This window comes from Macrosteles quadrilineatus, unplaced genomic scaffold (assembly GCF_028750875.1).
Source record: "Macrosteles quadrilineatus isolate MER2022 unplaced genomic scaffold, UCM_ALF_1.0 Scaffold_4__1_contigs__length_99947679, whole genome shotgun sequence".
NCBI lineage: Eukaryota > Metazoa > Arthropoda > Insecta > Hemiptera > Cicadellidae > Macrosteles > Macrosteles quadrilineatus.
This window is the reverse complement of record NW_026542597.1, coordinates 82,367,690-82,393,724: the sequence shown is the minus strand read 5'-3', so window position 1 is coordinate 82,393,724 and position 26,035 is coordinate 82,367,690. Positions and strand designations below refer to the sequence as shown.

The 26,035-nt window shown below is 36.3% G+C and overlaps 2 protein-coding genes across 2 annotated transcripts; one reads left to right on the top strand and one right to left on the bottom strand.

The window, feature by feature from the left end:
- The first annotated feature begins 5,604 nt into the window (after nt 1-5,604).
- On the top strand, nt 5,605-7,612 carry LOC128993394 (uncharacterized). The gene is made up of 2 exons (XM_054417273.1): nt 5,605-5,871; nt 7,164-7,612. The coding sequence occupies exon 2, from the start codon at nt 7,221-7,223 to the stop codon at nt 7,557-7,559; it is 339 nt and encodes a 112-aa protein (XP_054273248.1). The 5' UTR covers nt 5,605-5,871; nt 7,164-7,220; the 3' UTR covers nt 7,560-7,612.
- A 1,400-nt stretch (nt 7,613-9,012) lies between these two features.
- On the bottom strand, nt 9,013-21,967 carry LOC128993395 (60S acidic ribosomal protein P1-like). Its single transcript, XM_054417274.1, has 4 exons — nt 21,787-21,967; nt 12,398-12,545; nt 10,274-10,375; nt 9,013-9,097 (listed from the first exon to the last, which is right to left on the bottom strand). Exons 1-4 carry the CDS (start codon nt 21,856-21,858, stop codon nt 9,084-9,086), a joined length of 336 nt encoding a protein of 111 aa, XP_054273249.1. The 5' UTR covers nt 21,859-21,967; the 3' UTR covers nt 9,013-9,083.
- Nucleotides 21,968-26,035: the final 4,068 nt, after the last annotated feature.

The following is a 26,035-nucleotide window of genomic DNA, read 5'->3' as shown; positions in this document are numbered from 1 at the left end:
TCGATACACTACTGATTGGCTATTCAATACTGCACCTCCACATTCTTTTGGCTGTGTTGTACTGTTGGTTTTTGTTCTGACTTGCAGCTTACTCTGCTTCTCAACGCCGCCTTATCTCTCTAGATGTGTCGATACACTACTGATTGGCTATTCAATACTGCACCTCCACATTCATTTGGCTGTGTTCTACTGTTGGTTTCTGTTCTCACTTGCAGCTTACTCTGCTCCACAACGCCGCCTTATCTCTCTAGATGTGTCGATACACTACTGATTGGCTATTCAATACTGCACCTCCACATTCATTTGGCTGTGCTCTACTGTTGGTTTCTGTTCTGACTTGCAGCTTACTCTGCCTCACAACGCCGCCTTACTCTTTAAATTTGTCGATACACTACTGATTGGCTATTCAATACTGCACCTCCACATTCATTTGGCTGTGATGTACTGTTGGTTTCTGTTCTGACTTGCAGCTTACTCTGCCTCACAACGCCGCTTTATCTCTCTAGATGTGTCGATAAACTACTGATTGGCTATTCAATACTGCACCTCCACATTCATTTGGCTGTGTTCTACTGTTGGTTTCTGTTCTCACTTGCAGCTTACTCTGCTCCACAACGCCGCCTTATCTCTCTAGATGTGTCGATACACTACTGATTGGCTATTCAATACTGCACCTCCACATTCATTTGGCTGTGCTCTACTGTTGGTTTCTGTTCTGACTTGCAGCTTACTCTGCCTCACAACGCCGCCTTACTCTCTAGATTTGTCGATACACTACTGATTGGCTATTCAATACTGCACCTCCACATTCATTTGGCTGTGATGTACTGTTGGTTTCTGTTCTGACTTGCAGCTTACTCTGCCGCACAACGCTGCCTTATCTCTCTAGATGTGTCTCTACACAGCTGATTCGCTGATTGCTTATTCAAAACTGCTCTTTCACATTCGTTTGGCCAATTTTCTCAGTCCTACTGCTGGTTTCTGTCCACACTTGTGACTTTGGTTAGTTTTTTTAGAAAACCACAAAGTTGTTGTATCTTATCTCTCTAGCCTCAAGGCTATACTCGGCTAATGATAACATACTGCTCCAGTTCCGGCCTGGAAACAGTTTCTAATATATTTCTAGTTTCTATCAAGACACTCACGCCTAAAGTCAGTTCTTTACAGGTCGCAGTTCCTATCCTACTTCAGTTCCTAATAGGCTAGGTCGCAGTCTCTACCCTACTTTAGTTCCTAACAGGTCGAAGGTCCTATCCTACTTCAGTTTCTAACAGGTCGCAGTTCCTACCCTACTTCAGTTTCTAACAGGTCGCAGTTCTTATCGTGATTCAGTTCCTAACATGTCGAAGTTCCTATCCTACTTCAGTTTCTAACAGGTCGCTGTTCCTATCCTACTTCAGTTCTTTACAGGTTGCAGTTCCTATCCTCTACTTCAGTTCCTTACAGGTCGCAGTTCCTATCCTACTTCAGTTCCTAACAGGTCGCAGTTCCTATCCTACTTCAGTTCCTAACAAGTCGCAGTTCATATCCTACTTCAGTTCTTTACAGGTTGCAGTTCCTATCCTCTACTTCAGTTCCTAACAAGTCGCAGTTCATATCCTACTTCAGTTCCTAACAGGTCGCAGTTCCTATCCTACTTCAGTTCCTAACAAGTCGCAGTTCATATCCTACTTCAGTTCCTAACAGGTCGCTGTTCCTATCCTACTTCAGTTCCTAACAGGTCGCAGTTCCTATCCTACTTCAGTTCCTAACAAGTCGCAGTTCATATCCTACTTCAGTTCTTTACAGGTTGCAGTTCCTATCCTCTACTTCAGTTCCTAACAGGTCCCAGTTCTTATCGTGATTCAGTTCCTAACATGTCGAAGTTCCTATCCTACTTCAGTTTCTAACAGGTCGCTGTTCCTATCCTACTTCAGTTCCTAACAAGTCGCAGTTCATATCCTACTTCAGTTCTTTACAGGTTGCAGTTCCTATCCTCTACTTCAGTTCCTAACAGGTCCCAGTTCCTATCCTCTACTTCAGTTCCTTACAGGTCGCAGTTCCTATCCTACTTCAGTTCCTAACAGGTCGCAGTTCCTATCCTACGCCAGTTCCTGCCCTACGTCAGTTACTATCATACATCAGTTTCTATTCTTCGTTAGTTCCTAATCCTATCCTACTTTAGTTCCTATCCTACGTCAGTTCCTATCCTACTTCAGATCCTGATAGGTAGTATTTTTTCTATGTCAGTTCCTCCTGAGACCAGGTGTCAGTTCCTATCCTACGTCAGTTTCTAAAAGATCCCAGCGCATATCCTCAGTCAATTTAACAGGTCCCTGTTCCTATTATACGCCAGTTCCAAAAAGGTCGCAATTCCTATTATAGACCAGTTCCAAAAATGTCGCAGTTCCTACCCTACACCTTTCCTAACAGGTTGCAGTTCCTATTCAAAGTCAGTTTTTTAACAGATAGTAGTCACTATCCTAACTCAGTTCCTAAACAGGCCCTAGTTCCTATTCTAAGTCCGTTTCAAACAGGTTTCAGTTCCTATCCTACTTCGCAGTTCCTGACAGGAGTGACAGGACCCAGTTCCTATTCTACGTCAGTCCCTAACAGGTCGTCCCAGTTCCTACCCTACGCCTTCCTTAACAGTTCCCATTCCCTATCCTGTTAGTTCTTTAAAGGTCCCAATTCATAACATTTTCAGTTCCTATCCTACTTCTGTTCCTAACAGATCCCAGTTCCTATCCTCTACTTCAGTTCATTACTGGTCCCAGTTCCTATCCTACTTCAGTTCCTAATAGGTCGCAGTTCCTATCCTACTTCAGTTCCTACATGTACCAGTTCCCTGCAGGTGGCGCGAGCCGTTACCATGTTACGACACGGTCTGTGAACAATGAACATAACGACACAACGTAATTGTTCTACTGATAACAAAAGTATTCGCCTTTATGATAACAAAGGTAGCCGATAAGGTTTGAGCTACCTTGGCCTGGCGAACAAAAATAAACCTTATGGTAGATTGGCTCGCCCACGCCCTGGTATACGGCTCTTGTTTTTGATAGACTTTAGTGACATCGAAATTTTAAGTTTGTGTTAAGAATATTTAAAAATTTGTCGCGTGCTTATCTTGAATTGACTTCTACAAAACAATAATCGACTTGTATAAGCAATCATCATTTTCATATCGTATTTTACATTGCTTACTTTTCTAAATAGAGAGTAGCAATATGCATAATATTCCGCAAACTCCTCAACCATAAGATTTATATTCAATTTGTTGTGCTTTTATGAAAGATTATCAATAAAATGATTTCTCAATTTAATATTTACAAGGGGCCCGTAGCATCAGCAATTGCAAGCCTTAGCCATTCCCTGCTGTGCACCATTCTTAAATATTATGTTGGTTTACCTTATGATTGCCAGGTATCCAACATAATTAATAATTTGTTCTTGAAACTGGGAATACCACATAAATTCTTAAATACTCACCTTCGTAGTCGCGGTCTTCCCCTAACACGATACATTTCAAGATTTCAACACTGCATTAACCATTCTAACCTAAAAACAGAACACCAAAATCAATCAAAAACAAATACGCAATGTTTACATCAGCTGGTGTATTTAAAACAGCTTGTAGAAACATTGTGCTTCCTTTATAAAATCACTGAATCTTTGACGGTCTGTGGGCCAGAGAAGGGGTAATTTTTGACACCTCTGATATTTTCTTCACGTCCTTGGACCTTGAGCTGAATGAATCCTCAACATGACCTGACCTTTTTCCTAGCTCGAGTTATTTCATGGGTACAGACACCGATTCGCTTACGGAATTAAATATATAGATTTCGATTGTATGCTACAGTCAACAAGAGCAAAATACTCCATATAATTTTTAAATGCTACACAATTACTGTTTAGCACCACGATTCGAGAAACAAAAAATGATAAAATTATATTGGCTACCTCAACTTCTGTGTAATGTGTTTATGATAAAATACACAAAGACATTCAAGCATCACTGTTTCCTACACATTTTGATTGGTCATTACCAATTTTTTTATGATGATGTCAACTACACCATCAAATGCCGATATGCAATATTATAATATGTGCGTAATGCACATATTAAGTTTATAGTTAATGACTTGCACCACGTTGTTATTGCTAAATTTCAAAAGTATTTATGTTTTTTATTATTTTTTATTATACACAATTTTACACATTCCGCTTATTCCCTACCTGTAATTGATTTAACGTTGTTGACAGCATTTTTTAAGCCACACAATTTGGGATTAGTAAGTGTTTTGGTTTTCCTATGCATCCAATTCTTCATTTACCCTTTTCGTGTGTTCAAATCATGTTTCAAACACTTTTAGCGAATTTAAATCTAGACTTGTGGTAGGGGAACTGCGAAGTTGTCAGTTCTGCCATAGTTACTCATTCTAGTAGTTGTTGGTTTACTCACCAGACTGCAGCACCGTCTTGACGTACTGCATTGCCATCCACAGCAAGCTAACCCACAGAGAAGTAATTTCTCTGTGGTTAACCGTACTTAGACCCAGGCCCAGAGGCAGTAGTAGGGTATACTATGTATATTTTGTTTGATATTGATAATAGTCATAACACTTCATAAATAAATCAAAACAATGTATACCTGCTATATTTTAATTACAAATTAATACAGTATTGCATACACTCAGATATTAAAAGTTATTTATAAGGAGGTTTTAATCATTCATGAACAATAAACCTTAAGAAAAAAAATTGTACTTCAGCCGATTTTGCAAAAATTGTGAAATAAATTTAAAATAGTTACCTAATTAAAATCAGGACCAATCACAGTATTTCCTTATTATTAGTGGTGTTATGCTAATGTTAAAAAATATATATTGCAAACAATTTTCTTCGTATTGATCTTGCCCAATTATTTTCTCATGGTAATAAAGCTCAAATTCAAACCATTTCGGTAACTAACATACCTAATTGATAAGATTTAATTTCTTAAAAACATTTTTTCAAAATATTATTATAGTCTTAAGTTTTAAAAACCAACATAAAAAAAAATTACTAAATAATATCTTACCTTGGATTTCAATTTCATGTTTCAGATGAGATAACTGTGTAGTATGAGAAAGATCAAGAAGGTGTGTGATAGCAGCACTGATAGCTAGATCTTCAGTGCAGCCTCAAAAGAGACAAGCAGTCAAGAACAGACCAGCTGTATAATGTTCTATACTTGACCAAAAACTTTTGACACCTTCAACTTCACTGACAGCGTGGAGTGGAGACCACACCGATGAGGGACATGTGTTTGTAAGCTCTGGGTAAAACAGTCGGAAATGGCCAAACCTCCTCATTCTAAAGACTACACCATGCATTGAGCCAAATAACAAGCTATGTCCAGAACAAACATCAAGCTTTGGCAGTGGCGGTCCCAGGATTTCATTTCGGGCCAGGGGGGGTGAATGACCACCCGGGGGTCGGGGGGTTATGGAATATACACTAGAAAAAGAGGGGGGTCCCCCCTGGAAAGAATTTAGGCTAATGAAATATAAAATTTTTGGGGGTGATATATCCCTCCCATCACCCCCCCCCCCAGGACCGCCACTGAGCTCAGCCCTAGAGTATGAAACTGCAGGTTCAGAACGACCAGCTGTGGGTTTGGATCAGAGTGCTCGCTGGTTTGGATCAACAATCAGCTCAAAACACCAAGCAGAAAGCTCAGAACAAAGCTTAAAAACAATGAGAATTCTCGGAATAACCAGCAGCAAGACCCTAAAGTCTAAACACCAACAATGAATGCTAGAAGAACCACATTTCCAACCAAAGTCTGATTTTAGCAGTGTTACTAACTACAAACTAACATATGGCTCTTTAGCAATACCCGGAAAGGTACGTTAAAAACTTTCCATTCTAGGAATAAAAAATAAGTCAAAACTGATAACAATACTGTACTTAGATTAAAATTGTTGATCTAATTTTCATAAAGCCCTATTTATATATCCATAAATTATTATTACGCTTTGCCTCTGCAAAATAATCTTGTTAAATATTAAAACAACTGTTTTTCTATAGTAACAACCATAACTTAATCATATGATGCAAACAAATAAATATCAACACCTCTAGATCAAGTTCATCAAACTTTCAATTAATTCTACCTAGAATGTTTGGAAAAGCGAACTTACTCAGGACTGCTCCTACAAGTTTCATTAACAAAAAATCCATTCACTTAACGTTAACCTCTTTCTTGGACGATGAAAGCAAGAAATTGTTGGAAAAAGATGGAAGAGTGAATGGTTTGAATACACTTCAACCAAAATCTGATGTTCCAGGTTTAAGCTCAAATGTACTCAGTATTCCTGATCATGAAGTGGGCCCCGGCGCATCAAAAACTGGAGTTTACAAAAACGCAGAGTATTTCTGTTACCATGCAATGTCATTTTACAATGCAGAGATTGAACTGATGTCTTACCGGTTGCCCCAACCTTCAGCGTTGAACAACTTAAACCATGCTTGTTAATGGAATCAAAATTATGTCAAATTTAACTAGTGTGGATACATTAGGTGAAAGTATTAAGTTTGAAAAATGTATGGAATAAAAGAGATCCTATAAATTGTATGTTAGGGCTTACAATTTTAAGAAATCAATTTTTTGAATTTGCATTAGTCAGCTAAAAGACACACTCCATTTTTGGTGTGATTATGAAAATGTAAAGCAAGATTATTACTGTAGTATGTAAAATAACTGATTTGTTTATTAAAAGGGTTGTTCCTTGATCATGTATCCTTTATCGTAGAAAAAAGTATATTTAAAAGATATAAAATAAAAATATATCTAAAATTGCTGATTCTATGCTGTGTTGCTATAACCCTATAAAATTAAATGCAACTTGAGGTTTGATTAAACTATGAGTATTTTATATAAAAAAAATTGACAGTAGAGTATACAACCATTGACTTTATATCTACACTAGACATCCTATCGTGTACTAAAATCCATCGCCAACGATTTCAGCCGAACTAGTAGGTATAAAGCCAATGATACAACAGAGAAATCATTTTTTATAATTAACTGTACATTAACCATGTTCACAATTCAGCACTAAAAGTTCCTTAAAGCTGTAGAGTACAAAAATTTTTCCACAGTTCAACCAAGATAACCTTGTTTCTTTATTTCCTAGATAAAGTCTGCTATAAAATAAAGCACTATCAGAACTGCAACAGTATTCAAATTCAACATGTGGCAGGGAGGTGTGTGTCTAGTGGTACTGATGGCGATGTTCTCGTCTTCCGAGGCGTTTGTCAAGATGGTTGCCATTCCGGTGATCTACACCAACGGTAACGGAGGCGGCCAAGATGAGTTAGAGGTCCCAGCTAGTGGAGACGGCTACAGGATGTTTGAGACCGCAAACACTGTCTGCGCAGCTTGGTGGGTCCCCTTCGACAACATCCCAGACCTATCAGCTATCCATCTGATAGAGGTGGAGCCCAGCGGAACTAAAGTGCAACTTCACGTCAGAGGGATTGCGCGAAGCGGACGAGTCCGTATTAAAATATACGCATTCATATGTGGTTGAATGTTTGGAAATGATGTACAAGTTGAACTGTAATAAATTTGAATGAAAATTGAGTTGTGAGTTTATTACCTTGTAAAAATGGGTGCAGGGGGTCACGGCTTACGCTATGAAAAATCTAAATTCAGAAATTTGCTTACCTTTGTTAGGTTTAGGTTGAGGGCTGGTAGCAGTACAGACAGACAACAATTCTATGGCAGCGATGCCGTGGGTTCATGTCCTACTGCCCGTCACTAAATCTTATTTATGGATAATTGTTCTGTACTGGCTCATTCCTTGCTTTGCTGGATACAATCCCAAACCATAAGTTTAAATGGCTCTCCCAGCGAGCTAGAAGTCTTATCAGACATGGATGTGTATCAGTCGTCTGTTGGTGCAGTGGAGGGGATGGAATCACTTCCCCTCAAACAGCCTAAATTATGTGGGCGGAGTATAGTGCAGTAGGTGTATCTGTATCCCTACCCAAGACGTCAAGGGTGAATAATTGTTTGTTGATCAAACGTCTCAAATCCACCAGTTCAATGCCAAGCAGTCAGTAGATTTTTGATTGTTCGACCCAGTTATAGGCCTAGCTACTTCATCATTGGACTTAACTATTATCTATCAGAAACAGCTAGTCTTAGGCAGTGACAAGGCACTTCAAGGCTACTCCACTAAAACAAATATGGGCTTTTGGGTATATGAATTCTCTTTTTCAAAAAGAACATAGTGACTCACAGAATCTGCTATGCTACGATCTAAAATTTCATTTTCCGTCTTAAGCCTTGTGACTGAATACAATCCTAGGTTTAAATTATTTCAGGATTTCACTTTTCAGTCATTTCAAATAAGTGTCGAGTCCCTTCAAAGTTTGTGAACCCCTTAATGTTTTAAAATTGGCTTTTAGAAGTTTTACAGGTTTAAGTTTTTCAGTCGTCAAGTGACTTAGTTATTCTCGTTATTCAAATAGAAGTGGGATGATATTCAAAAGCTGTTAAGAAAGTCTCAACTGTATATTTTAAATGCACAATTTAATTTTTGGTTTAAAATTTTAAAATCCAAAAGAAAATTTATGCCAGCATCAAATTCAACATGAAGTTACTTGTCGATTAAGAGAACTTCTAATAAGTATTCAACAGGATAAAAAAACAAACCAACACTCAACAGAAATTGACAGGAAAGAGGGGGAGAACAATTTGTGTCCAAGGTGTACCCTCTGTTTTTGTTTTCTAGACATACAGTAGATAGTTTTTATCACTTCTCAAAACATCCATCGTTTATTAACGAGATACACTATAACCTTTAAACCAGACACCCATCAGAAATGGCTCAAAACCCGATCTTCTAAACGACTTTGCCATTTAGGCTACATCCATTTACTATGTCTAGACCATCAAATCAAACAACTTGCAATCGGTGTGTAATCATGTAAGACTAGAGAGTTAATAAGTAGGGCATTAAGTAAGACCTCAAATAATAAAAATTAAATCTTTTATTCAAAAGTACAAAAGTACAGTTAAAAGTCTTGTCAGTTGGAACAAGTGAAGCTTAGTCGAAGAGACCTGAAACAGAAAAAATTGTCTTATTACTTGAAAACTTTTCATATATGTTAGCGTAATTACAGATGTTCTTCATTGCACAAATGTTTCATGTAGCCTTATCATTTCTCCTTTTTCAAAATACCCAAGCTTAGCATGACAAAGTTTATGATTCTCAGAATAACCTCAGAAAGACGGTTATTAAAAGTTGTATAAACAAAACAAGCATCAGAACACGTTGGGATATTTGACTTTCATCAAAACAATCAGTCCCGAAAGATGATTTCATCACTAGCTTGTTAAATTTGAATCAAACGTACTTAATAGGTATGAAAAATAATGTAGAAAGAGATTAACTCAAATCGAAATACACAAACAATAAATTTGTGGATACAAAAAATCAACTGGTTTACTAGAACTTAAACTTTTAACATAAGAACATATAAGAGATCAATTGAATAACTGGTAAATTTTATTGGCTTTTATTTATAGGCCTATTCTAAAATTAAAAATTCTCCAGTCATACAAATTCTGGCATAATTCATTGATTCAGGTTAGCTGGACATCTTAAATGAACAATGGACTACTCGTGATACAAAATAACAGAAACATAATCATTGCGATTATGGATCAGTTGTTCATTATGTTGTGTCAGTGTCACCAAGATTGCGGCTGATGATCACAAATTCATCGTGAATCCAAAGTAGGGAATCAATGCTTTCCTAACACTCCCGGTATTGAAACTTATGTGGAATAGAGAATCGGAACCGACCCATCCCTATTTTTAGGACATGACTGCACAATTTTTGCATTATTTTAGGTTATTTCATTGTTGAAATTTACGGCCTTAAGGTTTTCACAGTTTAAGTGAGTATTATGTGTATTTCAAGTAATCAAAAAATCAGGTCAAATTTACAAAACCAAAGCAATTACATTTCCCTTCGGGAAATAATTACTGCAGAAAAATAATGGTAAAACAACAGCAGGAATCAGACAGGAAATTAGTGGAGAAACGCAAGACTTCTTTCAACACAAATTCAACTCCAATATTGTAGGCCTAAAGATATCAGCTGATGACTCATTCATAGCAACCTTGGATTACAGAGTGTGTCGAGATTATCAAGTGCGCTCCCATTGAGAGTCAACTATGTAAGTGTAACAACTATTATTTTGGCTTATAAAGTATAGAGCAACACTTACCGAAGCCCATGTCATCACCAGACTCGTCTTCACTCTCTTCCTTCTTCTTCTCCTCCTTCTTCTCAGCAGCCGGAGCAGCGGCGGACTGAGCGGCAGCAGGGGCTATAAATAATACATGATTAATGTTAAGGCTGAGGCATCATTAAATAATAATAAATTATTAAAACTGAAACCCTTAAATGTTTATTTTGGTTTCAGTTATTTCGCAAGCCTCAGAACACGTTGGGATATTTTACTTTCAGCAGAAAATGTCAGTCCCGAAAGATTGGTCATCATTGGCTTACTGATACAGGATTTCTTCTTGGAGAGCACATTGTTGTCATATTACTAGTCATAACGTTTAAAAGCAAAGGGAAAAAAGAAAATTAAGCCTCCCTTTGAAGTGGGCTTATCTTATGGGACAACTAGGCCAACATTACTTTTTTTGTAAATTACTATGAAGGTTATTCACACACAACAGTTCCGTCACACACATTTCACAGTAAAAAAATGTATTCTTAAATGGATTTGTTTCGCTATCTACACTCTACGCACAGGTCCGTCAGTCTATTTCAGCTTTTTTCATGCCAATATTTTGGTATTGTTCAGACGACTGACGATCATGTGATGTTTGACACTTTCATGTGGATATTTTAAGTTCTGTTGTAACAATGATAAAGATGGACGATAAAAATTTGATAGAATAGGTTAATAAAAATAAATTCTTGTCCGTAACATTACTGTAAATGACTGACTCTTGACGGTAAACGGAAGACTGACGGACAGTTGACTAAGGAATTGCGGATGCAACTGAGACTGATGTGTGCAAATCAACCTTTGCAGGTATTTTAATAACAAATAGCATAGCCTACTATTGTAAAAAAAAATAGGCCTATAATTTTTTATAATAATCAATACAGTATTGGCAAACTCTGCGTAATGTGGACTGGAAGGGTGCTAGTTTGTGAAATACCAAATTATCGGGAACTAGGGTTAAAAATAAGAACAATGCAATTTTAAAGCTTTTAAGCACCAAAGCACCTTTTTTATTTATATTACAAGTCAGTATTAAGTCATCAGATATAGTACAACGAATCCTTGGTACGAGTTGTGAATGATTTGACTTGCGCTGGATTGAGTCCATACATGGACTTTCACTCGGACTCAAAAAATCACTAATTATCTGAGCCAGGTGATGGCCGAGTTATCCAGACTACCGAGTTATCAAGTGCCGAGTTTGCGCGACTCTACTTAAATAAACCGTCATGGTTGAGAACAAGGCAATAACATAACCAATGGTAATTAAAAAGTCTGTATTCAGTAGTTAATACTTAAACCGAATGCATTTTCAAACAATACAAATTATCACAAATAACCAGAATTACCAGTATTAGTCGACACCAAATTATTAAATTTAACAGGATTACCATCCAGTTGACATCCAAGAACCCAGAAAATCTTATTACACAACTTGGGCTAGAGCATAGATTGTTTACAGATAACTTGCCATTAAGAGAAAAATAAAAGGGAATGAAATAAATATTATTAGCTTGCTTGGTCGCAACTGGAGTCTGTGGGACCTTAATTTACGGACAATTTACTAACTCCTTAATAGAGCATAAAATAACAACAACTTGCACAGATTAAAAGAGTCCGTTTAGTGTAAATCTGTTTCAGACAAGCTTCAGAACACGTTGGGATATTTTACTCTCATCAAAGCAATCAGTCCCGAAAGATGATTTCATCATTAACTTGTCAAAACATAATTTATAGCCTAAACATAATTCAATTATCTAGATAATTTTAGGCCTACTCTTACTCTTGGCTTAGGAATGAAAAATATAAAACCTTTTGTAGTTCATAGTTCATATAAATTTATTAGTACTCTTAACTGGTTAGGCCTAACTTGGCGTTTAAAAACTATTTTCTGTACCTAATATTAACAATCAACCCTAAAATTACCAGAGAGCAGTTCAACCATAATTTTTGTTACAGAGTACACGACTAACTACGTAGATGACCGTCTTGAGTTCAAAGAGTTTCAATCTCTTTTGTAATTTTATTCTTTTTCAGAAAAAAAGCTATCGGCAAATAAGTACAAAATATTAGCAGGGACGTTGGTAGAATAGTTCCAAATAAACTTACCAGCGGCGGGGGCAGCGCCCACTCCTGCGCCTACGTTGGTGATGAGTTCCTTAGGGTTGACTCCCTCCAAAGCCTTGGCGAACAACCCAGGCCAGTAGGGCTCCACATCTACTCCAGCTGCCTTCAGAATGGTCTGGATCTTCTCACCCTAAAAACAACAATCATTTGTTGGGTTATAAATTTCTACAAATTTTCAAGCCAATTCTATTGTAATCAAATAGACCATTGTTTTTATTTGTCTTATAGACACAACATTGGGCACAATTAGTTTTGTAGGTTTAAGTTTATCATCGATTTTACACCTAGAGAAAAAGTTCATAACATAGGCTAACTAGTGATGGCAAAATTTCTCAAAACATTGATGTATCAACAAAAAATCGATGGTATATAAACATCAATAAAGTGTTTAAATAAATATTTAATGTAAAAAAATTAAATATTATGCTGTTCTATAGCAAGCAGGGGGAAGTGTAGCGAGCTGTCGTCTGCTGTGTCCATCTCGTTGGCCCGTTCAGACTACAGTATTATTTCTTTATCTAGGCAGCTAGGCCTAACAATATTGTTAGCCTAATGTAAAATGTTGTTCAAAATAAAAATATTATACTGTAACTCAAACTGAACAAATTAAATCTATCGTCTTAGTCTGCTCCATTCCCTTCTCTTAAAGATACTCCATAATATTTTGGACTGTAGGAACGTTGGATGATTCAGTGCTGAAAAAGAGTCAAGTGAACTAAGTAGCTTATTTATTTATTTATTTATTTCCCACGGACATCTCCATTTTACAGCATACAAAACAAAACATTAAACTCAGGATGACTTAATTGATAATACAAATTTTGTGCTTATATTAGAAATAAATCAACAATATATAATGATCTAATAACAAATAACAGTAACAATGCCAAACCTAGCCAAACAAAACAACAACTGACAAAATAACAAAGGTATACTAATAATAAATAATTTAAGACAACAACAATAAATAAAAAATATGAAACAATAACAACAAACCCACTAACAACAATAACAAATGAGAAAGATAAATATATAGATTGACTAATATAAAAATTAAATTGATTAAAGAGCAACAACAGACCTAAAGTTAAATGCAAAGACAAAAGTGAAATTTTTACAGACAAGTAGTATTAGTATGAATGGTACAACGAAAAACAATTTTAATTAGGACTGACTGAGACTGATGATCTTCTTTTTCAAAGTAGTTACGCTGTCTAGAAAAAAGTCGACATGCCTTGTCACTTTGTTGCCAGCTCCCTGGACCCGAACCATCGTGCTGTTTGCTGAGTAGCTAGTGCGGTGCTGTTGCTTGATAAACAGATCAGTCGACCTTGTGTTGGAAGGAGTCTTGAAATGGATTTGGCGGAGCATGTCAGGACAGTCGACTCTTCCGTTGATAATCTTGTGCAGGAGGACCGTCAGCAATGAGTCTACGTTCCTCCAGCGACTGAAGACCAAGTTCCAGGGATATAGTGTCAATGGGCACCTGAAGGTATGGGAATCCCATCTTGAAGCCCACCATTCGAACAAATCTTCGTTGAATTTTCTCCAGCTCATTTATTAGTAACCTTTGATGAGGACTCCATATTGGTGAACCATATTCGAGAGTTTGCCTCACCAAGGCACAGTAAAGGGACTTTAGAACTTCTGAACCGCTGAGCTGCTTTGAGAAACGGAAGATGAAACCGAGCGTTCTGTTTGCTCTACAGCATAAATCCAATACATGAGCTTGATAGTTCAATGAGGGCGTCAAGATGATGCCGAGGTCCTTAACTTGCTGCACTCGGTCAATATTTATGTTGCGAACTGAATAATTGTAGTTTATAGGGACTTTACAGCGATGAAAAGTAATGACTTGGCACTTCTTGATATTCAAATTCATCCTGTTGTCCTCACACCAACGATCAAGACTATAGTAATACCAGAAACAAAAGAACCCTCGGCCGTTTCGAGCCGCGCAGGTTTCAATGGTACGGCCCACCTACCTGCGCGAACCACGTGATCTTTTCGTTTCTGCGCAGGTTGTTTTGTTCGTGGTATATCTATAGTCAGATCTCTCTGAATCCGGAGGCAGTCATCTAAAGAAGATATAGTGGAGAAAATCTTTACATCGTCAGCGAAAAGCAGAGATTCGTTCTGAAGTGCGTCAGGGAGGTCATTAATGAAGACTGTGAAGAGATACGGACCAAGTAACGATCCAAGTAACTTATAGTAGATTGAGTAAAGATAGTGTTAACGACATGTCGACACAAGTATAAATTTAAGGTACGAGCCTTGCATTTCTTGTTTAGGTTTGGCAAATAACTAGGGCCTACATAAATGACCGCTAATAACCGATTAAGGGCAAAATTGATGTTTATGGGTAAAAACATTGCTGTTCAATGATGTTTAAAGCGATGAACAATCCATTAGCCATCAATAAACATACCGGTATTATAAGGGGAAAAAAGAAGACATAGAGAACCTTTTTTTTACAACCTAACACTTAACATATGACATGTTATGCAATGTTCAATGTTTTAAAATTTGGAATAGGCTTTGCAATACATCGCTAAACAAGAGTTGATATTTTTACATATTAGCCATTAGCCAAGACAAAAGCAGGGCGTCATGCGTCCGGGACACACGATCATCCAGATAAAGCCAGGAGGAATTTCACTGCAATGCCAAATTCAGCAAATATCGATAAACTGGTACCGGTACCAGATAAACTGTCGCAGGCGGTGGTACGGTATTTGCACTATGAGTCACTAAATAGTCAACAGCCTAAAACCCCTCTTCCTTCTACAACCCCTACATCCACATAGGGTTGTTGCGATATCAGCAATCTATCGATATTCGATTCCAGCCTCTAATATCGATATCACGATAATATTGGAGCCAAATATCAATAGGCGTATCGTTAATAACGAATATATTGATATTACTTTGGTGTTATATTACCCTTAAAAACTAATGTCGATCTACTTTGAAAAGACTTTAGAATTGAATAAACGATGTTTGAGTTTGTTTAGGATTTTTGATTAGGCCTTCTGTCAGGAAATCTTTTTTGGCAGATATCGGATCTTATGCAAACTATGTAATCAATTAACTCAATAACGGCTGAACATATCCAAACTTACCAGGGGTATTTCGACAAATATTTTTGATTTTACTAAACAAACAAATTTCAATTTGACAATAACTGTACACTTTTAGATTGAATGAGCATAAGGAACAGTTCCTGAGGCAACTGCTTGTGAAATAGCTTCACTGTATTTCTTTCTTGGAGCAGGTTAGATAATAGTTTCAAAACAGTGTTATGACCGAAGCTGCAAACTTTGCATTGTAAAGAGCTTTAATTTGATTTTGACTTTTGAGCTACTTGAAAAGGCATGATGTGTTATCAAGAAAGCTATTGTAAAACTATAGTTACAATATTAAAGTTGATTTCATTCCATCATCTACTTCAAATTGCTACAGCTGTAACTGTGACCACAAGTTAATTCAAGGAAGGAATAAATAATAATAGTTACCAATGAAGTCGTAAAGTGCCCAAGGGTATACAACATTGGATAATAACACTTCTTGGTTATGACAAACAATCTACATCTACACCTGCATCTACAAACCATTGTAAACTAGCAAATTACAAAAGACAGTACAGGAGAAAAGGACAGTCCGATGAATACCATTAGCCTAAGCGTTCATTAATAACACATTGATTCGCATAATTACTGGCGGCCTTACTGAATTATTCCAAGCAGATAATTTCTTTTTGATTGTTGTTATTGCTACGGTATTAGTTTCATGGTAAATATTAGTTTATAAACAGTAAAAGAGGGTACTCATATTGAAAATTATAGAAACTATATTTCTGAAGCAGGAATTCAGTATTTTTGAAATATTATTAACGGTAGCCTATCATATATAAATATAGAGATTTGCTAGGCCTGCAAAGTCCAGTTGCGACTACAATAAATAAATAATTGGTTGGGCTTGTACAGTTATGATTACGATACGTACGCCTTTTAATGCCTATACTGCTAGGCCTATACAGAAGTTCAGTTACAACTATTTATAATAAGTAGGTAGGCCTACCTAAGTTAAATTTAACTAAACTTGTTTAAAAGTCCAATTTTTAACTTAAGTATGGAAATAATTTTCTCTGTACAGAAATACAGACACAGTAACAATTACAAATAAGCAGAGCCTAGACAGCTTGGCCTGTACGGGAGTCCTGTTATAAATAAGTGTGATATAATATTCCGTGATATTTTTAACGTAATAAGATTAATTATTACAGCCAACAGAACAGCATGTTGGCATTTTTATGTAAGGTTGAAAATTTACTACAATCCAACAGGCTGTATATCAACACAGTGCAAGTTCAACAACTCAAATTAAATGCTATAGCCTAATATAAAAACGTCTTTTATAATTGATTTTAATAATTTTGTTATACAGTAGTTTATTATGCATATAATTTATTTAATCATGCTGTAACTCAGCAACGCTTGTTCGACGTGAGGACCAACACTCATACCAGACACGGCATGCCCATTTACTTGACCTGCCAAGATGCAGTCTTGCCTGGACCTGAAATGGCTACCCTTACTATACCAGCAAACTCTACAACACACTCACATCTGAAGTGCGTGAGCTGGACGTGAGAGCTTTTAGAGACAAACTGAAGGAGACTATTTGGTGCGCAGACCTCACTATTCGTTGACTGAGCTAGAGGACACACCACTTTTTGGCAACCCGCCGCCATCATAAGTTTTTATTATTCTTCAATTAGTTATAAGTTTGACGCAATCTATTCTGACATTGTCGGTCACCGATGCAGTATTCAAGTAAGTAAGTAATTTATCATGAGGATATTCTTCTTTAATCAAATATCAATATTAAATAATGTATAGGCCTACCGGTAATATTTAATCAATATTAAATATCAATTCTCTATCCAGTGCCGTCTTTCAAATCTAATCTATTTACTGAGTAGGCTACCTACACTACAGTAGGCCTAATTTGGCAAAAGCCTTGGGGCGGAGCTAGCGCAAACGTCACCAATAGCGTCGCAGTAACCACCATCTTTCTCAGGGTATCATCAGCTCGTGAAATTAGCCACGCCTTACTTCCTGTGGTGACCATTGACTATATGGTATTGCTATACATAGTAAAAAACTATACATAGCGGACTTCGGGCCCAAGGCAGCGTAGTCGTGGGTTCGGATCCTGGTCACTGCCATCAAAATTTATCACCTTTGTACTGTACCGGCTCACTCCTTGCTTTGCTGTTAACGTTCCTAAATCTATTGATTAAACCTAGGGATTGGCATTGACGATTGGCACATGTCAGCTAAGTTTGGCGTATCTATGTACCCACGATTGCCACTCAACAATGATAATCTAACTATGACGTTAGGCATAGTGAGGTTGTGGCTGAAGGCCATTTCTGGGAACAAAGGGACTTTCGAAAATGGAAATGCCATTAGTGGTGATGCGTGATCAAGAGATTTTAGATCGAAACATTTTGATTGTTCATACCTCTCAAGACGTTTTGATTGTAATTTTGCTTAGCGAGAGGATCTTACCGAGAGGTTAATAACGAAATATTCATGACGATTGTTTCGTTTCAGTACAGCATGAGCATATAATTTCTCTCGTATTCGTCTAAAAGAGAACCGAGAAGTCCTTACCGAGTCCTTATTAACTCATAGTGATTGTTTCGTTAATTACGTCATTGAAAATTAGCATCAAATTTCTATTGTATCTGCCGAAAGTTTACCCCCAATGAATGAGAGGTCTTTCTTACCTCAAAAACGAGGAAGGCTTATGGATATTAGGCCTACTTACTTTATCTAAGGAATAAGTTAGTGACATAAGTTGATACCACTACTAACTGTATCTTATAGTTTTAAGCGGCAATAAAAACGGCTGCACTTTAGTTTACGTACATTTACTCACATAGGTAATGCAGTTGGTTAAGGTTGGGTTTAGTTTAGGTACTTAGTTTCATTTTATTATCAGCTGGTAGTTCATGTAGGCCTATAAGGTTTAACCCTCCGAGCGTCACTTGTCGATTTTTCGACACACGAACATCGTTTACGGTGAAGGCTCCATGACTGACTGAATCGGATTGAACTGGATCGAGTTAGGTATCGTTCTTTTTGTTAGATTCAGAGCTTTCTCCGGAGGTCTGTCTCTAAGCGCTATTCATTTTAGTTCCGAAAATATTGTAGCAGACAGCTGACGTGCGTATTTGTAAACAGCTTGATTAACCTCAGACCGATGACTGATTTGTTTTATTACGTTTATCATTGTTTTAGTGTTAAAAATCAAAAGTAGTGATATAAGTGGTGCATTATAAGAAGATTTAAGTGATTTTGAAGGGCTGGTTGATGATCCTGAAGAAGTAGGTAGTGATATTGATGTAAATTATCAGCCAGATTCCTAGCTATGGTTAGGCTATGCATTCTTAGCTAAACGCTATGTACTGAAATCTGTTTTTTGCCCATAACTTATTTATTTGCAAATCTACTTCCTTATATTATTATCCTATTTGTAATCCTCATAAAATTTAGAACAAAGTGGCTAGCCTATTTTCAAATATCTATAGGCCTATAATTTATACAATTTCATTAAGTGCGAACTTATTTTTTTTTTTTGAAAATTTTCCAAAATATATTTTTTTTTACCTAAAAGTTTTTTTTTGAAACAAATGTTCCTTATGTTTTATGTATAATATTGAAGCCCATGATTTTCCAAACAAAATGGTATATAGAACAGTAGAATCAACATTGTTTTAAGCTTTTCAGATCCGTTTTAATAAAACCTTGCAAATGCGCCAAAAATAGGCGGACATTAAGGCCTAAACTATGGACACTCGGAGGGTTAATAGCAAATTTAGGACGTAAACTAAAGTGCAACCATAAAAACTATTGACAATATATTTTGTATTTAAATCTAAATGTTTAATAGTAACAGCAAGACTGAAAGTTTTGGAAATGTCATGTAAACATTATTTTGAATCTATGAGGGGCCCCGGCGGCTCTCACCAAGAGAGACCCCTCTCTTTATTCTGATTCTTCAAAGGTCTGAGCTTAAGGGTTTATAAATACACGTGGTAGGGCCTATTGCTTCAACTCGATCAATTGACCTTTTGTTTCCAACAATCTGATCGAAAGATACCTAGGAGACTAGCTTATACAAGGGTCTATTGATTTTATGACACGTCATCTCAGTGCTCTCCAATGACGTCGGAATCATGAACGTCTCATATGGCCGCTGAGAAATGGTGAACATCTTGAGCGCTGAGACATTATCTCTGTCTCCTCTGATCGCGGCGGATTCATGAACGACTCATGTGGCCACAGAGAAATGGTTAACATCCTGCGCCGCCATGTTGACATCATCACCGTCTCCCGCGGTCGTCGTACGACAGCGGCAAAATCATGAACACGGGTGAAATATATGTACCTATCAAGAAAAAAATATTTGAGGCCCCAAGTAAGGGAAATACGGCTCAGTTAATACAATTAAGATTACCTACTTAAAATTATTGCCTATTTCTGCTGACATGACGGAGTGACATGTTTATTCAAATATCAACAGTACCTATGTTGTACATAATTGTCTGCTAAGCTATTTAATAATAAATTTTGAAAAATAATATTGATATCCTCGTAACAGCTCTAATGCAATGTAAGTCAGACAGTTGTAGAGGTGGGAACGAAGTACTGGAATCGTTACTTTGTAATCGTTACATGGTTGGTGCCAAAGTAATCGTTACTCAAATATCAGAGTACCGGTTCCAAATACTTCGTTACAGTAGCAATTCGATGTGCCTGGAATCGTTTAGAGAAGGTGATTCCATGCCTTTTCGATTCCGTAAATGAGTCCAGCTACCAGCTTGCTTGACAAGCGAGATAACCCCATTCCCCAGTCCAGTCCAACACTTTATAAATATTGAATTGAAGTTGATCCCAAAGAGCTTCGCTTCGCTCCGCTTAACCCTTTGAGTGCCAACGTCCGGGGAACCGGACGTTTTTAAAACGAGCCAAAAGTGCCGACGTCCGGCTGAACGGACGTTTTTAGAACGAGCCAAAAGTGCCAACGTCCGGCTGACCGGACGTTTCGTAGGCCTAATGATCGAACAGTTGTCATAACAACCGAATGGATACTCGGATTCTTTTAACCCATATATTAACATTGAGTCGAAAGTTACTAGATGCGACACATCGATTTTCGTTGGTCGAAATATCGAAAATTCGATTTTTACGAAATTTTAACCTAAAAATCGCCAGATTGCGCTCGGCATTTTTAGCGCGACCTTCGGGAAAAATCATTGGCATTTTTTGAGCGTTACTTTTATTTCTCGCCTGGCACTCTAAGGGTTAACTAACTCCGCCGCCGCCTCGCACCCGTGGGTAAACAGTTGATGTTTTTGAATGCGAAATCCAAATCAGTTTATCGGATTAAATTAATCCACTATGATTTGAAAATAATGTTAGTTAAAATTGTGTTGATTACAATGTGCAAAAACATATCCCGTAGTTTAGCTTATTCTAAACCTTCCTTAGAATGATTCAATTGTTACAAATTACTAGAGTAATTGATTTTATAAATTTGTGTAATAATATACAAATTTAAATTAATGATAGATTAGATAATTGATTAATGATTAATAATTCATGAATCCTATATTTTGGCAACTCATTTAAATTTGTATTTATTGCGATACAAACACAAACAAATATTTATTTGGCTTCAGTAAACTTTGATTCAAAAGGCATTACTGTAACTGGAATACATCAGAGTATCAATTCCATGACGATTACGAGTGCAATCGGTCGATTGCGGCCACTCTGTAACGGCGGTAACAACGTAATCGTTTGGAATCGGAACAGTTACTTGTAATGAGTCCACGAGTGTAGCTGGAATAATTGTAGCGGCTACATAGATGGAATCATTTAGCCCATCTCTAGACAGTTGCAGACGCCAGACAGACAGACGTTTTGGCTTAAGTAACGAATGCAACAATCAAGAGAAACATCTCGTTTGTACAAACCTCTCACTAAGTAATCAATAAGCAGAACATCTTGAGACGGCACATTTCGTCAAAACATATCGCAACGCATCACTAACGCCTAGGCCTAACCTATAACTTAGGAAGAGGCCTCATTGCCTTGAGAAAAAGTTAAACAACAAAATATGGTAAAAATTACTGCATGCTTACATCATAAGCATACTAGCCATCAGAGCACTTGGACGAAAAATACTTTTAATCAAAAATAGCAGCACATAAATTGAGGCTGCCACGTGCTATGGGTTGCTGATACCTAACCTAACACAGTTGACAAAACAATAAACATCTGTAAAATACTTACGGTAACGGCAACGTCGTCGTCGATGAGGACCAGAGCGCTGTAAACGCAGGCTAATTCAGCTTTTGAAGACATGGTGAATAGTTAAATGAAATTTGTGCAAGTCGCCAAATGGCCTTAGCTCAACAGAGAACAAGCACCGTGAAAAGATGACGGAGCGTGACAAGAGAGAGACAGAGAACAACTGTCCGGGAGAGGGGGAAGGAAGTAGTAGGAAAAATAAGAATTGCACAAAATGTGGTTCGTAGAGTATAAAAGTTTTAATTAAAATACAACTATATTCATACTATAACAATCTCTAATTCTCTTTGCAATATCCCTATGAGGTATGAACAAAAGTCTTAAGGAGCTGATGATAAAGACTGATAAAGCTGATTTTCATGCGGTAGCCATGTTTTCCATCATCCCTGGAAGTCATTTTTAACTTGTATATATGCATATATATTGATTTTTATATCTAACGGTTTTACACGTTGTGGACTTATTTTTCTTTTGTGCGTGTAAAAAAAATGTTTTATTTTTTTGTCGAGACGCAATCTATCCCTTTTTTGGGTAAAAGATGAAGAAGGAGTAAGTAAGTAAGTAAAGATGATAAACCTACCATTTGATAACGGTATTCAATGTTCATTTTCTTAAATTTTTGCTGCACAATACATTGTCTTTAGATAGTAAGTAACAGACCCATATATTTATATATATATATATAAAGATTATTAATAAACTCAGTTTCCAAAATAAAAATATATATAATATATTAATAAATAATATATAATATATTATATTATATATATATATTTTTTTTTTATTTTGGAAACTGAGTTTATTAATAATCTTTGCCTATTAGACACAGTAAAAAAACTTAAATTTATGATATAAATAATATGTAACTTAGATTAATAACGTTGTCCATATAAATGATTTTGAATGATTTTACATGATTCTTTTAACACTTTTATGACTATTTCATTTTTTAATTTTGATGGAAGATTATATTTTTTAAAAAATTCTTCAAAAAAAATTTTGTAATAGTCCCTCTTGCACCAATCATTATGCCAATTACTGATATAGAATTTAGATTATATTTTTTCTTTAAATAAGTTTCACATTTACTATAAATTTTACTTTTTTCTTCATCTCTACTTCTAGGGGATGATTTGTTGATGTTTCGAACCTTACAGTTGGATCAATTACAATTCCACTTTTAGATTTTGTATCATATATTAATTAAAATGTCCAATCTTCTGTTCGATCCACCATCTTCAATGCAATGTAATTCTTCTACTACTTGCCAGCCTTTTTTCCGTAGTTCTTCTGATATCATTGCTCTTACAGTATGTCTTGCATTACGCAGTAAGGCACCAAAGGGACAAGAGCCAAGGACATGCGGAAGGGTTTCAGGCTCCTTGCAATGTCTGCAAAGGGTTCCATCCTGGTTTCGCCCTGGTAGTACTGGTACAACACTAGATATCATTTTTAATTAAGAGATCCATTCTCCTGTAGTAAGGCCATTTTTTAAATATATCCATGTGTTGCTACTAGGCACTTCTTTGAATAATTCTATTCCTCTACCTTTACATGGTAATTTAGACCAAAGTTCAAATTCTTTCAACTGTTATTTTGATCTCAAATTAAAACCAATTCTTTTTTCTCTTTAAATTCAAAATCATTTGTAAAAATATCATCAATTTCTATTTGAAGTTTTTGAAGTGACATGGACTACCGGTATTCAAAATGTGTTTTATTCTATAACGTTTCGTTAAATTTAACATAACAATCACGCTCCTTCCATTTTTAAAAGTATTCAGTCCAAAAATGTAATAAATTTGCTTGCGCGTATGCCTACATAGTTAATTTAGTGATGGTAATTAATTGAGGTGATGTAATACACTTATGTAGGCAGTCGCAGCAGTCGATGTGTGGTGTGCTCTTTTTTTCTCTGCATGGAGAGTTTCAGGAATTTAATTCTTTATATTGGTAAGAAACCTTGTACCATTGTCTTATTTTAGTTTTTATTTTAGCTGTAGTTGTACAGTACTGACGTTTTCCAGTAATGTAACTGCATTTCTTGGAAATAAAAATTCTTGATTCTTGATGCCGGACATAGCGCCTAGAGTTTCACGAACGTAAACCGCGCAACGTGTAGCTAAATGAGCTGTAGTGTAAGTGAGCCATCTAATATTTTACCGCAGGCTCGAGGCTCATAGTCACTATGATCTGAAGAGTAAGTGAACCTTCCTACCGTATTTTTAAATATAAGACACGGGGCTTATAGGCACTATGATCTGTAGAGTAAGTGAACCATCTTCATTTATTTTATATTTTCGATGTAGCGCAAGTGAACCTTCTATTATATACTATTATAATATTATTTACAAAGCTAATATAGACTATGATCTGTAGAGTAAGTGAGCTGTCTGCTGTCAAAAACCAACCGTCCGCGAGATAGATTGAAATACCCCCGCCGCAGCAAACCTGCAGACTAAGCGAATTTCCATTAACCTGATTGGTTTACACTAAAATGCCTTCATAAAAATAGCACATTTATTTCCTATTTAAATAGAATTAGTTTAACGAGTACTTAGGTTTGCTGCAACAGGGAGGGTAAAAAAGATTTTTTTTTATAAAATGATAATAGTTTAGTAAGAAATAAAAGTATTTTCCAAGATCAATCAAAATATGTCCATTAACAAGCAAACTACAACAGTTTACTAGTTCTCCATAAGAATAACATGGGAATTTTAAAATTAAAATTTTTTTGAATTTTCTCCGTAACAATTAGGTGCATAATAACACTTCAATATACTAAATTATTTGTTTTTTAAGCTCTACAAAATGGTTTAAAAAGAAATTGTGAAATTTTGTGTATTAAGGGTCAAAAATGGGAAAAACCTATTTTTACCCCATAAAACCCCCCATAAACCCCCGTTCCCATAGTCCGATCATGCTGGTTCGCGAACTCATTCAAGTTTATCCTGCCTTACACCTTCAAACCAAATTTTATCAAAATCGGACAAAAATTACTCAAGTTATCGTGCGGATGGAACGATATATATACATATATATATATATGTATATATATACATATATATATATGTATATATATATATATATATATATATATATATATATATATATATATATATATGTATACATATATTGAATAAATATATCGTTCACTATTGAGGGCTACTATTATTATTACTAAATGAAATAAATAATTAAACATTTAGTACCCTTTTCTTATATATAGATATATAAAAATTTGAACGAATGGTGTTTTTGGCCTCTGGGGACATCAAAATGAAAAAGTAAATCGGTCCCGGGCTTAGGTCTTACCATGAGACCTACGGTAATAGCTACTTCCCTATAGGGAAATTCGCTAAAACCAAAGGAATGGTCAAATTTATGATACTCCGTTAACAAGTGGCGTGCCCTACGGCCTTGGTACCTCGAGGTGGATAACTCGGATTTTATGTTATGGGCCCAACAAACAACATATCCAAAAATCAAAACTACCTGATCTTTTGTACAGCAATTCTCTTGACATTTTTACTTGACTATAAATATAAAAATGCAAGTGAATGTTCTACACCTGTTTTGATATAGTATATAATGGACAATTTTTTATGTTTCGTGTTGTTGGCTAAACTGAATATGAACGGCTGTTTCACCGAAACGGCACACGGAAGATTTCTCAGGTGCCGTTTGACGTCACTAACTGCTGACTTCACTTTGAGGGAACACCAATACCGCAACGATACGGTATTGAGCCATCGGCCTCGGTGGTGCAGTGGATAGCGTTACGGGCTGAGAATCCGAATGTTCCGGGTTCAAATCCTGCCGGCGGCATCAACTTTTTATCAACAATTTTTTCATATCAGCAAGTTTGGTTGGTTTGGTTAGGTTATGATAGTTTAATTTTATAATTAAAAAATTATAAAACTGAATTTTAGGCAATTATAATTTTATTTTATGAACAAAACTATTTGTTGGATTAGTAAACCTTTAATCGATTTTTCCATTATCAGCACGTTTGGTTAGTTTGGTTAGGTTATGACAGTTTAATTTAATAATAGAAAATTATAAAATTGTCTGTTTCTTCAGACGCAGCAGTTAGTGACGTCAGCAGTTAGTGACGTCAAACGGCACCTGAGAAATCTTCCGTGTGCCCCACCGCTGTTTCACTTGCTTTGCTCTGTTGCTCTGTAAAGAAAGAAGAAGAAGAAAGGAAAGGAAAGGAAGGTGTGTCTCT